This window comes from Solea senegalensis, linkage group LG19 (assembly GCF_019176455.1).
Source record: "Solea senegalensis isolate Sse05_10M linkage group LG19, IFAPA_SoseM_1, whole genome shotgun sequence".
NCBI classification, from domain to species: domain Eukaryota; kingdom Metazoa; phylum Chordata; class Actinopteri; order Pleuronectiformes; family Soleidae; genus Solea; species Solea senegalensis.
In genome coordinates, this window is record NC_058038.1 from 5,310,938 (window position 1) to 5,327,454 (window position 16,517).

General features: G+C 45.2%; 1 protein-coding gene across 1 annotated transcript in view; it reads left to right on the plus strand.

Moving 5' to 3' along the window:
• Window positions 1-8,955: 8,955 nt before the first annotated feature.
• The window catches only part of pde4a (phosphodiesterase 4A, cAMP-specific), a 59,535-nt gene continuing 51,973 nt past the window's right edge, over window positions 8,956-16,517 (plus strand). The window contains exon 1 of the mRNA XM_044050537.1: window positions 8,956-9,662. Within this exon, the coding sequence (XP_043906472.1) occupies window positions 9,367-9,662 (296 nt within the window). The 5' untranslated portion in view covers window positions 8,956-9,366. The remainder of the gene's footprint in view (window positions 9,663-16,517) is intronic.

Sequence of the window (16,517 nt, forward strand, 5' to 3'; positions counted from 1 at the left end):
GTCACATTCCAAGGTCAAGTGTTAAAATGTTATGTCTTTTGAGTTTAAGCTCAGTGTGGCTATAAATTATGTGCAAATGTAAGTTGGTGTTTCAGTTTACCATCCTGAGTTAAAGCTCGGGTCAGTACGTTTTTTAAAGCTAACGATAGCAGGCTACATTTCACCCGTTGCCCACAACACAAGTCACAACTGGGGATGATGTCACCTTTGAGGTGTGGCCACGCTGAGGATTTTCCTGGTTAGTCAGAAGTGGAAACCCTGTGTAGCCTAATCCAACCATGCAGTGTCTCCACCTAGTGGTCAAAGCCTAGTTACGACAAATTATGACCGTAAGTAAATGTTTACACTGTCTTGAGAGGCATGATTACAGTGCACGTTGGTCGTGATCGCGATGCTAATTTCTGCTAGTGTGTCTATGGGATTGTACATTATGTGTTAGCAACATGCTAGTGGGCCCTATTCAAGTTTTGGATGTTTAATGGTCGTTGGGGCCCATTTATAACTCAATGTATGTCAGTTGTACATCCCAAAAGTCACCTCCATCACTACCCTACAGAACTCCGTGCATCTGTTGTGTCTATGGACCAGTTGCGATTGCTCTACGACGACAAGGGAAGCGCTGCTATTTCCTAGCACTCCTAGAACGTTTCTGTTTGCAGAGACAAACCAGTGAGCTCTGTTTTTAAATTGCACACTGCGACGGCAGGTTGCTTCTTAGCCTTAGTGTTTTTTTCTGACTGACTGGCCTATTGACTCGATACTACCCTCATGATTTTTGTTGGTAGGTCTGTTTCGTTCGTGCGCCATTGTACGCTCCGCCGCTTGACGCACAACGACGGACAAAAGGCTCAGTCCATCTCTGTCTTTTGCTTAGAGTATAAATGGTTCATCTACACCACCAACATGTTTATGCTCTAAAGTTTTTTCTATGTCATAGATTTTAAGAAACTTAATACAGTTTACACAATGTCCTTGTGGGTCACGCAGTTGGTGTAGTGGTTAGCACTCTTGTCTTTGCAACAAGAAGACCGGGGTTTGTGACCCAGTTGGAACAAGGGCCTTTCTGCGTGGACTTTGCATGTTCTCCTTGCTCTGCGTGGATTTTCGCGTTTCCTCCCACAGTCCAAAAACATGCAGATTTGGGGATTAGGTAAATTAGACATTCTAAATTGACAGTGAGGGTGGATGGTTGTTTGTCTCTATATGTCCTTTTGATGGACTGGCGATCTGTCTCCCTGTGTCAGCTGGGATTGGCACCAGGATAAAGTGATAAAAGATGAGTAAGTGAGTGTTGTCCTTGATTTTAAGTTTTAAAATTTTAAATTCATGTTACTAAGCAACCTCCAGTGGGAAGACTCTGTCTCTTATTTTGAAAACTTTTTATCTCTCTGCCAAACTAAACATCTATGGCACAATAAGACCTCATCTCCAAAATACAAACACCAACAATCCTCTAAAGACCGCTGGCATTTTTCAGTCGCGGTGCCTCCTGATTGAACTTGTATTTACTGACTGCTATCGGGGCATGAAATTGATTTCATCAAATATGAAAAAAAAGGTGTATCAGAAACAAACTGTGGACCTGAGCTCCGAGGTTTGAGAGTCCACCTTCATTTTTCTTCAAAGCTGCACAATTAGCCTCACGACTCTGACTCTGCGATCAAAACATCTCCATCAGTTTGTGACAAGCCTCGAACGACTCCACATTCTCTCTTTCTTCATATTCTACAAGTGGGACAAATAAGCAGAACAAAGAAATCAATTGTAATTCTTTATTCATGATGATGGATGCTTCTCTTTGGAACCTGAACCACTGCAAAGATCTGTGTGCCGAAGTTTCTGCAGCTCACTTCCTCTCCTGTTATATTAATGCTGCTGTTTTTTCCTCCACAGGCTAAAACCACACGTCTTCTCAAGGTTTACGTGAGTAGTACCGTTCGGAACACGGTGACAGAGAGCTGCAGAAGATAAACAAAAGCCAAATTGGTACAAAGTCAAATAGTTGTGTGTTCTACATCAAATTAAAGTTGGTTTTGCAGTAAAACATCTTTTAAAGTTCAATATCATTTGGGACTCCAGGTCACAGAAACAAAGATATGTAATGTGAGTATAGGTGATGGTAAACATGAGGAAACAGAATGTGAATTCTAACATAGTGAGCAACAAAACAACTTCAAAATACATTAACAAATGCAAAAGCCTTTTATTAACATTTATGTTAATAAAGCTGCCAAAACGGGTTGCTTGACTATGGAATTCGATACGTGTCAATATTTTTAAGAAACGAACAAAATATCGATTTAATTCTTGCAAAACTTGTTCCCCAAGTTTTCCCCGCCCACATCCGACAAAATACGTTTTGTCAGATTATGAATGTTAGATGCTTATTTTATTATACTTCATTATATTGGCAGATATGGACGTGGAAAACTTGGGGAGCGAGTCCCAGACGGACAGCGACACCAAGCCCGACTTCTGGTACATTGAGCTGTCGCTCCAAAATTCAGTAGCAAATCAGCAGGCAGCATTCGAAGCCCCACCCACAAACCAAAAACATGACGCAGTGAGGGAGCGCAAAGAACGATTGAGGGTGAGTGTATTTTCAAACAATAAAATACAATATTTTTGAGTGATTAAATGAATATTTTATTAACTTGTGAAAATGAACACCATTAACCACAGTCAACAAATGACTGTGTCTGATTTCCGTTTTTTTTATTTTGCAGTCTACCAGTTCTAAGTTTCACATTATGGTTCAAAGCTATATTTCTTTCTCATCAGACACACGGACGGCACAGCGGTTTGTTTCTCTGTGAGGAAAAAAAGAGGCACACACACACAAACCGACCGGACTGGACTGGAGTGCAGAATTGAACAAAGATTTAATTGCAAGCTGAGGCAGAAGAGAAAAGAGCACGAGGACAAGGAGAGAGCACGTCAGTCTTTTTTTCTTAAAGCCAGTAATTAGAGTATAGATAGAAACCAGAGCCTGGAACAACACTCGCTGCCCCGTGAAGGCAATGAAACCGTCACTTTAATGGTTTAGACCAAACGTCTCCTCGTGTTTATCCAAAAAACTACAACATTATGTGAAGTTTTGCCTGAAGATATTTGTGTGAAGAAACTACGCTGATATTTAAGGGAGGAAAAAAAGAATATAATTTATCGCTGTTGCTCTATTTCTTTCTGGTCACATCCTTCCTCTCTGTTTCAAGTTATCAGAGTGCTGGAGGCAGCACCGCGGGGGAGAAATGAAGGAACACTTTCATGGTGCCCTGTGGAAAGAAATTGGACTTTTAGTTAATTCTTTGTGGCGCCGCTGCTTCCCCAAGACTCCGGCCCCCCCCCCCTCTCCACTCCAGTGCCAGTGCTGTTTAGTGGACATGACAGGCGGCAGCCATCGGTCTCTCGTGGCCTTCGGCTAATGAGCTCGACGCTGGCGGTGTGAGGCCTGAGGTTGGAGCAGCCGACGCTGAAGTTCAGCCAGTCGGCATCAGATGGCGCCAGTGGGCGACGACGTAGTTGCAGTCTGGAGAGCCGTACGGTTTTTAACGCTCCCAATGCTGACATCTGAATCGAGTACTGACGTTGTTTTATGTCCATAAACTACGTTTATGACTATGTTTACATTAACCCTTTGACACCTAAACCTCAAAATGTGCCTTTGCCCATTTTCCCCAGAAAAACTTTCAATATCTGGCTGTTATTTACAATTCACTGCATATTAAAATAGCATATTAACAATTTTAAATGAAGATTTAAAATAACATTTGTTTATTCTTAATGTCCAAAAACAGGCCAAAAAAATGGGAAACATGTTACACGCGCTTTTCCAAGTGGTGATAAAGACGCTGATTTGAGTGAAATTACCGTAATAACCACATGTTGGCTTTGACTTGCAACTTCTCAGCTTTTTCGTCGCGCAATTACAGCAACGCAAAGTTGTGGTGTTAAAGGGTTAAGACGTTCTGTTCAGCAGTGTGTCATGGGAAGAAGAAGAAGAGTAGCAGCAGCACAGTGCATCCATGTTTACAGTGCATCCAAATGTTTATTTATTTTTCCAGCTTATCTGTGTCAGGGCCACAGATAAGAAGAGCGAGAAGCAGAGCAGCTCAGATGTCTCGTTTCCCCCCAACGTCCTCCTCCAGCAGATTCTCTGGGAATCTGGGGGCGCTTTCCGAGTCCGCTGAGGCAGCCCAGGGCTGTAATGAGTGCAGCCAGCGTGGTGCTTCCTGGTGGGCTGTGACACCAATCGGAAACGCCTGAGATGCATCTTTTCTTAGTGCACAAACCCCCCCGCCCCCACCCCTTTTGGGGCGGCGTGGTTCTGGTGCCATGTTGCAAGGAGGTTCTCCAGGCTTCTCTACATACTGGATCCAGGATTTGTGTTTGATAGACTATCAAACACAAATGCTATTTTAAGTTGTACATTTTATCCTCCATGTGAGGGTCGCCCGGGGGGGGGCTGACATAGGGCGATACGGTACAACCTGCTGGACAGATGGCCAGTCCATCACAGAGCCACATATAGAGATAAACAACCATCCACTCTCTCGTCCACAGTTCATTAAGAGTGTCCAATTGACCTCTTTCCCATATTGTATGTTTCTGGACCGTGGAAGGAAACCAGAGAACCAAGCAGTAACTTACTTGTTACTTATTGTAAGTCGCTTTGGATAAAAGCGTCTGCTAAATGACAGGTAATGTAAAAGCAGTAAAGTCCCTTGTTTTCCGAACTGGTTGGGAACCGGTCGGGAACTCGGGTCTTCGTACTGCAAAGGCAAGGGTGCTAACCAGCAGAAGGAGAAGATGGATGGAGGAATGTTCTATTGTCCAAAGAATCGATACCACACTGTAATGTTAATAATACTGTGAAACTACAACCCTTCATAAATGTTGCCTCGTGAGGCTCACTCTCCTGCACCAAAGTCCATAGAGAAAATCAACGTTTTTGAAGTTACTGATGAAAGCGTCGGTGCATCAACAACTCCTCGTCAACTGAAATTGTGGATTTTGTCTGTGGACTTTGGTGCAGGGAGTTTGTCATTATTCTTGAGACGGACTGAAGCAGGTTCAGCCTTTATTGGGTGAACAGGACAGGGTGGTCAGAGTGTCAGGGCTGATGTGCGACAGAGGGATGGTCTTCAAGACGGTAGTGAGACCTGCTGTGATGTTTGGAGACAGTGGCACTGTCTAAAAGACACAGGGAACTGGAGGTGGCAGAGACTTCCATTGGGAGTGACCAGGATGGACAGGATTAGAGGGACAGCTCAGGTTGAGCATTCTGGAGTGGACAAGGGACGTCGAAGCTGCAGAAGGAAAAGAGGAGAAGACCACGAGAGAACGTTCATGGATGTTGTGAAGGACGACATGAGGGCAGTTGGTGTAACAGAGGAGGACACGAGGGAGAGGACAAGATAAGGCAGATGATCCGCTGTGGCGACCCCTAAAGAGAGAAGCTTTTATGAGGTGAGTAGAGCTGCAACTATCCATCATTTTGTAATCGATTATTTTCTCGATTAATCAACTAATCGTTTGGTCCATGAAATATTGAAAACTGTTGATCAGTGTTTCTCAAACCTGGAAATGATGAAGCTGTGGCTTGTGTTTTATACGTGACACAAAAACGGTCACAGGAGTCTGATAGTTTTGGCTGTGGGAGCAGTTAGGGGTGGACGTGGCGGCTCGCCTCGGTCAGTCATTGTCAAGTCTTTCCTTGCCCTCCCTTGCTTTCTCTCACAGAACACTCTACCGCTCTGCCGTGGCCAGGAGAACAGCGTCGTTTGAGACCTCTGTTTGTATAATACAGATAATATAATACCAACTCGCTGAGAGAGAGCAGGCATATCGCCCCCTGGTGTGGTGGAGGTGACTGAACGTCACCGCTGTGCACTGAAACGTACGTTTCAAACGATGTGAAATCACATTTCACGTCTCATCACTTTTGTCAGGCTCAGTTTTTGCAGGTGCTGCTGCATTTTCGGGGGTGGAGGAGGAGGAGGAGGAAGAGGAGGAGGAGGAGGATATAAACACGTTGGATCACACTCTTCATTTTTATTCCGGCTGAGACTGAATTTTACAGTTTACAGTGATCATGTTGTTTTCCCCCGAGGTTATAATGTAATGGCTTTTAACCGTATTTAAAAACTCACACACTCACAAACATGATTTTTTTTTTAATTATCCGTTGTTTTAGTTGTTGTTGTTTGCTGTTTGTTTGCCAGCGTTTCACCGACATGCAACTGCAAAAATCAAACGCTCGTTCCGTGGATCCTTGGTATATTTTTTTTAATCAGGCTCGTTCGTGATTAGAGGAGCCAGAGTGTAATCAAGGTGCAGCTGCGGTCTAGACGGTGTTTAGTTGGTTGACACGAAGGTGTTTGCAGATGCGTCAGCCTTTTGTCTGTGTTGCCGTGAGCAGCTTCTGTAGCCGAGTGTGACTCCGTGTCTCCGTCACTCTGCTCTGAATCATTGCCCCACTTTTGAGTTTGGGAAAGTAAGAAACTCCTCGAAAACAGAGCAGAACAGGACTTCAAAGTAAACGCTACAGTAATAAATCATGAATCTTTAAAGGGATGGTGTGGGGTTTTTGTTTGAGTCTTTGTGACACATTGTTGTGCCACCAAACACACATGAAGGAACTTAAACCCTTTCCCACTTGGTCAAACTAAGCGTCTTTGTTTAATTCACATTCTATTAGAGTTGGATTCAATTTGACCCATTTGTTTTATTTTTTTTCAAATATTTTACTCATAAAACTTGTTATATTTGACAGAAAGACAGTGAAGAGCAGTGTAGGGCTTTTATTTTCTTTAAAGGCAGTCACTTTTTGTCAGTTTTATTTATTATTTTCAATCCCAACGTCCTTTGCTGTTGTGGGAATAGTTGTAGTAGAACGATAAGTTGAAGGGGGAGGCCATGATGTGCACATAGAGGAGTCTTCGCCAGTGGGATTCCAGTCCTCTTCTGGCAGTGACGCCATGAAATGGTATCACCCCCTCACATGGTTTAGCCCGCCTGCAGAAGCGGTGTACAGGGGTGTGTGCTTGGAGCCAACATGTGAGAGATTAGAGGATGAGTGAGGTCCAGTGGTGCCTGTCTACCCGACTGAGTGTCAGTCAGGTGCAGCAGACAGGCAACCAAAGGTGCAGACCAAGGAATAAAGCAAGTTTCGGTGTGCAAACCCGAGGTACAAACCTCTACTTAGCCCCCCCTACACCCCAAGCACGAACCTACGCACTTTATTTTTGCTTTTCCATTAGTGATAGTACCTTGTACCTAGTGCTTTATATTAGTACATGCTCTGATGAGGTTTCAAGTGAGCTGAGCCGATACTAAAATGTGTCGACAGACTGTCGTCCACTGATCAGAGAATCAGAGCAAACAAGAAGACGTAAAAATATCCTGAAAACATGCGTTCATTTTCAACAGTTAGCAAAGGAAATGTCTAAAATGTCAATATCTAACAGATGAGTCTGGTGTATTTAGTGACCGCACTGCTGAAAGCCAACGATCGTGACGTGGAATCATAACCTGACCGGTGGTATTTCAGTTCGCGGCAGTTTTGTGCAGCCGTGTTATGTTGACCCCGTTCGCTGTAGTAATGGAAAACGACGTGAAATGGAAAAGCACCATTTGTCTCACAAATGCTACTCCAAACACTCTGCTACGCTATTCAAACTTCATAAAGACGAGGAGAGAAGAAGAAGAGCAGAGAGAAAGAGCAGACTCCTGCTGTGAGGCTGCATTACCACTGATAGACACAGGGGGAGACAGAGAGCAGGACTGTATTTGTGGACACTATGTCATTAAACGGTGAAACCAGAGAGTTTTATGACCTGCCTGACCTTTGGTCCCCACTGTGTTTACATCAGAGCTCATGAAGTTGGAACTCCGAGTGACGTCATCTCCCCTCCAGTTCTCCGTGTTCCATTTGAGAAGGAAACGGGAAAATCATTTGAATCTGACAAGGTTTTAGAAACACGTGTATCCTGTGAGGTGAAGTCAGAACAGACACTTGTTATTGCTCTAAATCCGATAAAATCATTGCCTTCAAGTTTATTGTTTTGGTTTTAATGTGATTCCGCCCCCCCCCATCCCCCCACCCACCCCACAGTCGCTTGATACGCCTCTGGCAAAGTCACAGAGGCAGTTTTGAGCTGCAGGTGTAGGTGAAGTGATGAATAGTGACATGCTTAGACCAAAAGACATGAAGACAAAGATATGTTTTTGTGTTTCTGTAAAAAAAACACACAAAAAGAGACAAATGCGCAGTGAGTGAGTTTCGCGCACTGGGGCAAAATCTCTCCAAAAAAAGCCTCCATTGCTTAATGACTAACGACTATATACTGTAGTGTAGAGAGAGAGAGAGAGAGGGGGAGAGTGGACACACACACACACACACACACAGAGGAGAGAGGGAGAGAGGGCTGGTGTTGGTGGAGGCGAAGCCAGTGTTTGTCTTCGAACTCCAGCAGAGACGAGGATGGGAGGAAGATGATGAGCAGGATGAGTGAATCTCCGCAAATATCACTTCTATCATGAATTCTGCCGAAACAGACAGAGTGTGGACCGAAAAGAACAAAGGCGTGTGCGCGCGTCTTTTTCTGGACACATCCAACCGCTCCTGTGATCTACTGAAGAAGAAGAAGAAGAAGGAGGAGGACGGTGATGATGATGATGGTGATGATGATGCGTCCATACTGAGTCCAGTTTAACATCTCGTCTTAGAAAAGAGAGAGAACCCACTGTGGATCCAACATCTCCATGGAGGAATTACTGGAGCGACGCGCGCACGGAGACGCCGCGCGCGAACCGTGACAGATTGACTACTTTTACTGGGGAATCGCTTGTGTTGATTGTGGAAAAGACTCAATAATCATCAGCCGGCGCCGAGGACCAGCGCGGCTCTGCAATAACAAGAAGCGGGTGCTTTTATTTTTTCTTTTAAATAAGCAATAAATTCTATGAGATAAACACAGTCCTGTGTTTGTGCGCAATGGGCGACGGAGCGTCAAACTTCAGGAGCGGCAGCGGCAGCGCCGGTGTCTCATCACCGCAACCCAGGACCGGTGCGGCGCACGCAGGAGCGCGGATTGTTGGTTGATATTAACGAGAAAAACTAGCAGTGAACGAACAATGAGAGTATTATTGTTGATGGTTGGTTCTCGGATGAGCTGTCAGATCAACACTGTGACTGTTTTTTGATGTTTTTCAGAAAACAACATTCAGATCTGTGGACTTTGGTTTGTTTAGAGACACGAGGCGTTGACGTAAACCAACACAGCCATATTATCTAATCAATAAGTTTGATTTTTTGTATTCTTTTTCCTTATTCTTTTTTTTAAATTTTGTTTTCGTTGCACTATGATGGAACCACCACCATGCTCGAAGAAGAGCCTGTCCCTGTCGCTGCCGGTTCCCCGGGAAGGACAGGCGACCCTGAAGCCTCCGCAGCATCTGTGGAGGCAACCGCGCACCCCGATCAAAATCAAGCACCGGGGCTACTCCGACACGGACCGGCACCACCACCGGCACATGGAGCGCTCCGACGCCGTGGACACGAGCGACAGACCGGGGCTGAAGAAGTCCCGCATGTCCTGGCCGTCGTCTTTCCACGGGACCACGAACACGTCCATCGGAAACTGCGTCGGGAATAAACGGTAAGAGAGAGAGAGAGAGAGAGTGAGAGAGTGAGAGATGCCGTTCATTCTTCCAAACATCCCAATAATAGCCGCTGACTGCCCACAAGGCTTATGCGTAAAAACCCAAGGAGGGGGAGGAGGTGTAGGAGTGTGTGTGGTGGGGGGGCATTTTAATATGCGCATGATAACGCAGTGTGTGTGTGTGTGTGTGTGTGTGAGTGAGCCTAAAGGGTTAACTGATATGAGGCGCTTTCGGCCGGGAGGCGGGACGCGTGGGTTTTTCGGTTGCTGCTGCTGATGCGTTTTTCCTGCGTCTTTGGATAGACTGTGTCAGTACAGTCAGTGGGTATGAAGCGCACACCACACCGCCCACTCGAGACGCAGGAGCAGCATCTGTAAAAATACCTGTAACCATTATTATGATGAAGCTGATAACACACGCACACACGCACACAGTGGTCGCTTTAATGGCACCAAAGGTCGAGTGGGTGCGTTCGTGCGTGCGCTCTTTCCACTCCAGGTCTCACATCAGCAGTGTTTCTGCCCCAGGCTGCACCCACACCTCCAAAGTCTGCTGATTTACATATATCTGTATATGCATCCATGTATAACATGATTTTCCACCTTATTAGGACGAAGTAAATCATGAATCTTGAATCTGACCTCACCTGCATGGAGAGATACTTTCCCTGTAACAACAGAACATTTAAGATTCAAGGTTCAAACACTTTGTGGTTATTATGTATGTGGTTATAAGCGTCATCAAACCACTAAATGTTTATTTATTTGTTGATCCAGTTTAGTGTAAAGTATTCGCCTACTGCCTCCCTCTGGTCAAACACCAGCTACTGCATTCAAATTTTGCCATTGGTCCACAGACTACGCCCCTTTTTTTCCTCCACCACCTGACCACACCCCCTCACAGCCCACTTCTTGGCATTTTTTCAAAAGTAAGCATTGGGCAGAGTTAGCTGCAGAAGAGGGTGTTAATATAATAAATGGGATTTTCAAGTCCATTGTGTAAGAATTAGTGACTCCTAGTGGTAAGACTTCACTGGTTCATGAATCACGTTCATGTGGGTGGAGCCATTCTTCATTTTTAGCATCGTTGCATAGCTTCACGATGCGAAACGCGAGCGCCTGCTGGTTTGTTGGGAATTTGAAAAGATCCCATGTGTAAGAACTAGTGACATCTAATGGCAAGACTGCAGATTGCAATAAGACAGGGAACTGGACCCTTGGAATTAATAAGACGGATGAAATATGAGAAGATCTGAGATCTGTGACTCTGGCCTTCTGTTAGCAACTCCCCGTCTCCAGTTTTTGACGGATCATTGTGTGTGTTTTTGTGATGTGATCACCAAAGTCTGTCCCCACTGATGACGTCACAAAGAATGATCAAATTCTCCAAGAAATCTCCCTCTCTTATAACGAAACTGTAAAATTCAACAATCACATCACTGATCTTTTAAAAACCACATCTCATGTGTGTTTTTTGTTTTGTTTTTTTAGCTGTTCAGACTAAAATAAATCATCAAGCTAGACACAACCTGGATATGCTTTAAAAATCTGATTTGGGCTGCGTTCCAAACACGGCCACTGAGTGCTCTCGTGTTGTGCCGGCACGAAAGGAAGCGAAGGCACCAACAGATGATGTCCAGCATCAAATAAAGTGTCAATAAATAAATGTGACAGAGTTACGAGGTGTTACCTGGACATTTGTGTCGCACTGATGCTCTCAGTTTGTCTCTTAAGTGGCTGCTCTCTGATCAAATAGGTTGTGACAGTAAAAAAAAAAAAAAAGAAAAAGAAAAGAATGAGGCGCCGCATGAGCGGAGAGAGGATGTTGACAGACGCTGGGAGAATTCCACGAAACACAGGAGAATTCCCACGAAACCTGAACTCCAACAGCAGCGACAAACAAATGGACCGGCTCTTAAATCAAATTACACACTGTATGTTAATCAAGCAGATTAGATTAAAGTCATTTCATTAAGTGAGTCATGGAACGGTAACATTTTGATACAATTACTTTCTCCGTCCTCGCACAACAACAACAACAACAAGTGCTGCATGTAAAATCTCAACAGCGAGACACTGAACACCTGGATCTGGATCTCGCCTCGTTCTAACAGGGACGATCTGATGATATTATTGGTCAGGGCACCTAAAAATGCAACGGTTGGCGGGTTACTTTGGTGCGATTCTAATGGAAATGCTAAATAAGTACGTACCATACCGTTCTTCGAACTGTTCCACTCGGTGGAAACACAACCATCGGCGTCAGCGGAGAGGAAAAACTTAAAAATCTGCGGCGTCTGCCTCGCCCGGTTGGGGTGAAAGAGTGGGCGACAGAGAGCAGAGAAGTAGAGGCATCATTGTGACATGTTTATGGTGCTACAACGTCACTTATAGAAGCAGTAGCATAGATTCTTTAGAAATAAAAAGGCTCTGAAATCCGGTGCAGTGCAATTAATGGTAACATTGATGATTTAACTGTCACGTGTGGCGGACTGGCGACCCCGCCTTTTGGCCTATGTCAGCTGGGATTGGCACCAGTGCCCTCACGTGACCCTCGTGTGGAGGATAGAAGATGGATGAAATATCATATTATAATAAATTCAACGTTGCAGTATCGATGTCAGTAACAAAACAGTGGTACAGACGCATCCGTACTTTCTACATCCTGAAATCCCCAGACAAGTGGAGGAAGAGCTTGTTTACACGTTGAAACGGCTTCCGACAAATGTGCTCCTACCACACACATTATACAGGATGATTTCTCCACTAATAACATCCCTGAGCGAGTGGTGGTTTGTCAGAGTCATGCTGTTTTTTTCTCCCCCTCCTCTTATTATTTTTCTTTTCTGAATTTATTTATTTATTTGCGTCAGTGCCACAGACGGCCGTCCCGGCAGGTCACCGGGAGCAGAGCCAACTCTGACTGGAGGGGGAGCCTGATTTGTGTTTTAGTCCCCGGGACACACGCTGAGGCGGCGCAGTCTTCGGTGCGCTGGGACTGACTCTGCCTGCCCTTCTCCTTCTGTGGGCGGCAAAACCATGAGAGGGAGGAAAAAGAAAGAGAGGCAATTCGATTCAGACGAGCTCAGCTCTGAGAGTGCAAAACCAAGCTGGATCCATCTGTGTGTGTGTGCAGGTCTGTGGGTGTTTGTGGCACACACTGACTTGTAATGACTTGTGTGGAGGTATTCATGAGTAGACCCTGACCCGCGACACGTACGAGCCCCTCATTTTCGTGTCAGTAAGAGGTCCCAGGGTCGTGTTGTTGTTCTTCTTTCTCGTTGTTTTTCACACACCGGAGTGAACGTACCTCTGCTTATGTCAGAAGAGCGGCTGCTTTGGGCCCAATCAGGGCTCCTGGATTTTGCCGGATTCATCAGACTTTGTGAACATCTGTTCCGTGTGGTGGATCCTGCAGCTCTGTGTCTTTAGCTCAAGGCTAAGTTTCATTGAGTGCGCCCTGAGGAAGACAGCTCTAATGACATGTACGCCTGCTGCTGCTGCTGCTGCTGCTGCTGCTGCTGCTGCTGCTGCTCTGGATGCTTTCATTTCATTAACTCACAGGGAATATCAAGTCTATGAGCCCTAAAAAAAATGGCAAAAGACAAGAGCTCAAAGTTACATCTTATATGCTGCATAAATGGTTAGAGCTCTTGCTTCCAATGTCCAGTTTATACCATCGAGGACGATTCATTTGCAGAAATTCCTTGGGCAAGACACTTGAGCTCGGTGTGAATGGCAGAACTTTAGTGTAGAGCAGCTGTGAGAGGTCATCAAGACGAGAAAAAAGCAAACATTTACCACACAAACAAAGAATAATAGATTATTTCCGGTGTTTTCTGAAGTGCTGAGGAAAAGAGAGGGTCTGATGGTGATGGGTGCATCAGCTACGCGAATAGCGTAACATCCTACCACAGTGTCGCTCCCCAATAGATTCTACAAAGAAGACGGAACCCGAACACAACGTATGCGAGGTTGCTCAGAGTTTGCGAGTTGGAAATCCAGGTTCCCGTGTAAAACCGACTCTGGCTCTCTTTGTTTTGGTTTTGCGCCGGTGTCGCGTTGATCCGTGTGCCAATTCATGCCACATTTCTATTAGTTCTGTAGTTGACGTGGGTCGTAGCAGCAGTCACGCTGTGAGACGCTCGTCCTGAAGTTCTTGCGCCGTCAGGAGGCACGACCAAAGATATCAGCCCCAGAGTCGCACAGCGTGAAGTCGGCTGAGGGAACACACCGCATGACCTTGGAAATTGGAGTTCTGACTGGAAATGAAACGCACCATAGAGCGTTTTTATGTTCTCTCCTCTTGGCATGTGTCTATTTATCATGTTGTTTTTCCCCTAAAGTCACAAGTACCTGTCGACCACTCAGTGGACTGTACTGTTTCTAGCTCCGCCCTTTAGGAGCCCAGACCACTGTGTTTTGCAACGAAGCATTTGAACTGAAATGAACCGTACAAGTAATTCTTACACTCTGGACCGTTGAGGCTTCATATTTTCCTGCTGGTTTTTAATTTGTGTTTTATTCTTTATTAATTAGTGCCTGCTGAGACTGATGAGCAAAGCAGCAACTCCTAAATTTCATCGGTCTTATTTCCCCTATTTCTTCTTCTGCCAGAATTTTACAGCAGCTCTGAGGAAAACCCCAACAATTGTGTGTATGAAAACTTGCCCGTTTGGCAGGAATTCGCTTTGCTTATCCCTCTTCTAAGCTTTTCGGAAGTGCGTGTGCACATTTTCCCACTATATTGACAAATAATGTAAGATCCACTTACTTCCAGCTGAGGAACATGAGGGGGCTGGTGTGAAAGTCATTTGTGTGTGATTAGGCGGACACTGATTGACCCAGCGGATGACCTTTAATGTCAGGAACCAAATGGAGCGTTCGATCGCTGAAGAGTTGTCTGAGATCTCATCTGGACGGTTGGAGAAGATCAATCGTCCTGAGAACTGCTGCTCAAAAAACGCGTGGTACTGTAATCGATACGAGTTGCTCTGTGTTAAAACAGAGCTCTCTCGGCGTAGTGCGGACAGTCAGCGCGGCGGAGTGTTGTGCTGCATAATTGTTTGGCGGAAATCATTGACTGCGACCGTTTTCCCCGTCGTCTATTTCTCTCTGTGTCTTGTATTCCACAAAATGGCAGTCTTATAGAGGCAATCACAACCCCCACATACACCCAAAAAAAAAAAAAGGGTGTCACTGCTCTTCCTCTCCCCACCCACGGTGTCTTTTGTTCCAGCCGTCAACCGCGCGGTAAAACGCAGGTGCATCAGCCGTCGGGTCCCACGAACAACAACACAGCCTGGGAAGTTCCAGCGCGAGAAATGTAATTCTGTTGCTATGGTGACTTGTTTTATGCGTTTGTTGAATAGATTCAATTTAGCCAAAAATAAAAAAAATAAAAAAGGAGAAGCTTAGAAAGCCACTTGATGGTCTTGACTGTACAAGTCGCCCGAGTGCAGCAGATCCCCGATGGATGTGTGTGTGTTGATGAGGTTGAAATAGTGAATATTATGAATGCGTGTCTGCTGAGTTTAATCCCACACACAGCCACAGCCCCCTCACTCCTCCACAAACCACTTCATACAGTCTTTACCCCCCAAAGCTGGAGTCAGAGCTGATTTGTTTGTCAGAGCTGTTCTTTTTTTCCTGCCTGATTGGCTGGATGGCATAATAACTCGCCTCATAATGAGATACAGCTCCAGTTCATTAACACAACAACCGCATTTTGGTCTTAATCATACATACATTTACATTTCCACGCTCCGGAAAACAAAAAAAAGAAAAAGAAAGAAAAGAAAGTCTCATGCAGAGAGTAATTCGGGAATTATCCCAACAAATGTGCTTTAATAGCGTTAAAGTAATGGACCTCTTGTCTCATTTGTGCAGAGGGAACCATCTGTTTAAGCCACAGATTGCGCTCTTCTGTGAATTCACTGCTTTCTCACCACTCTCGGTGCTAATTAGTGTCTGGAGGCAGCTCGTGTTCTGGAACGACGCTCACTCTGGCTCGACTCGGGGCAGATCCCGGGGATCGCCGTCGTCCTTGGAGATCGAGTCGCAGTGACACCGAACAGGTTGCTCGGCTCAAAGAGAAAAAAAGGTATTCAGCTCTGGTTTCAAGGCCCTTCTTCTTCGTGTGTGCTCGTCACTTTGTCTCGCTGCGTCTCCTCCGATAGTCGGGCCACTGGTTACCACATTTCACACAGTCGGTGTTTCCTCGTGAATCCACTGGAAACCTTGGCACCGTCGCATTTGAATTAATTTCACACTGAGTCCTCTCAAAGCAGCGATACACGAGCCCTTTGTTTTATTATTTTTTGGGCCAAGTTGCACAATAAGTCCACCTGTTCCCCCCAAAATACCCTCATGTGTGATGCAACTAGTCTGCTCACACGTTGTCTGCGATAATACCCAGTTCTTTTACATGAAGCGTTAAAAGTCACCCTCATGTGGAGGATAAAGAGGTAGAAAATGAATGAATGACTAAAATAAAAGCATATTTTTATTCAATCAATCGTACAAGACAAAAGACTTTCCCCTGCAGTTTATCTGAAGGTTCTGATATGGATTCGCCTCACGCTGGCCACTTCTTATCTGATTAATATCGTTTGACTCAGTCTTTTTGTCCAAACAGAACGCCGCTGGTGATCCCATCGCAGTGTTTGTCTCATTTTCATCCTCTCGGTGCTTCATTTCACCCCATACTGCAAATTGAATTGAAAAGTCTCCATTGTGTCGCTGTTCTTTTGCTGCTTCCCTGTAGCTTGTGAGATTGGCCTCTGATAGCCTTGTTCTCGCTTACAGCGGCGTTAAACACACGCAGCTTCTCTGAGAGGATCTCGTCCCCGC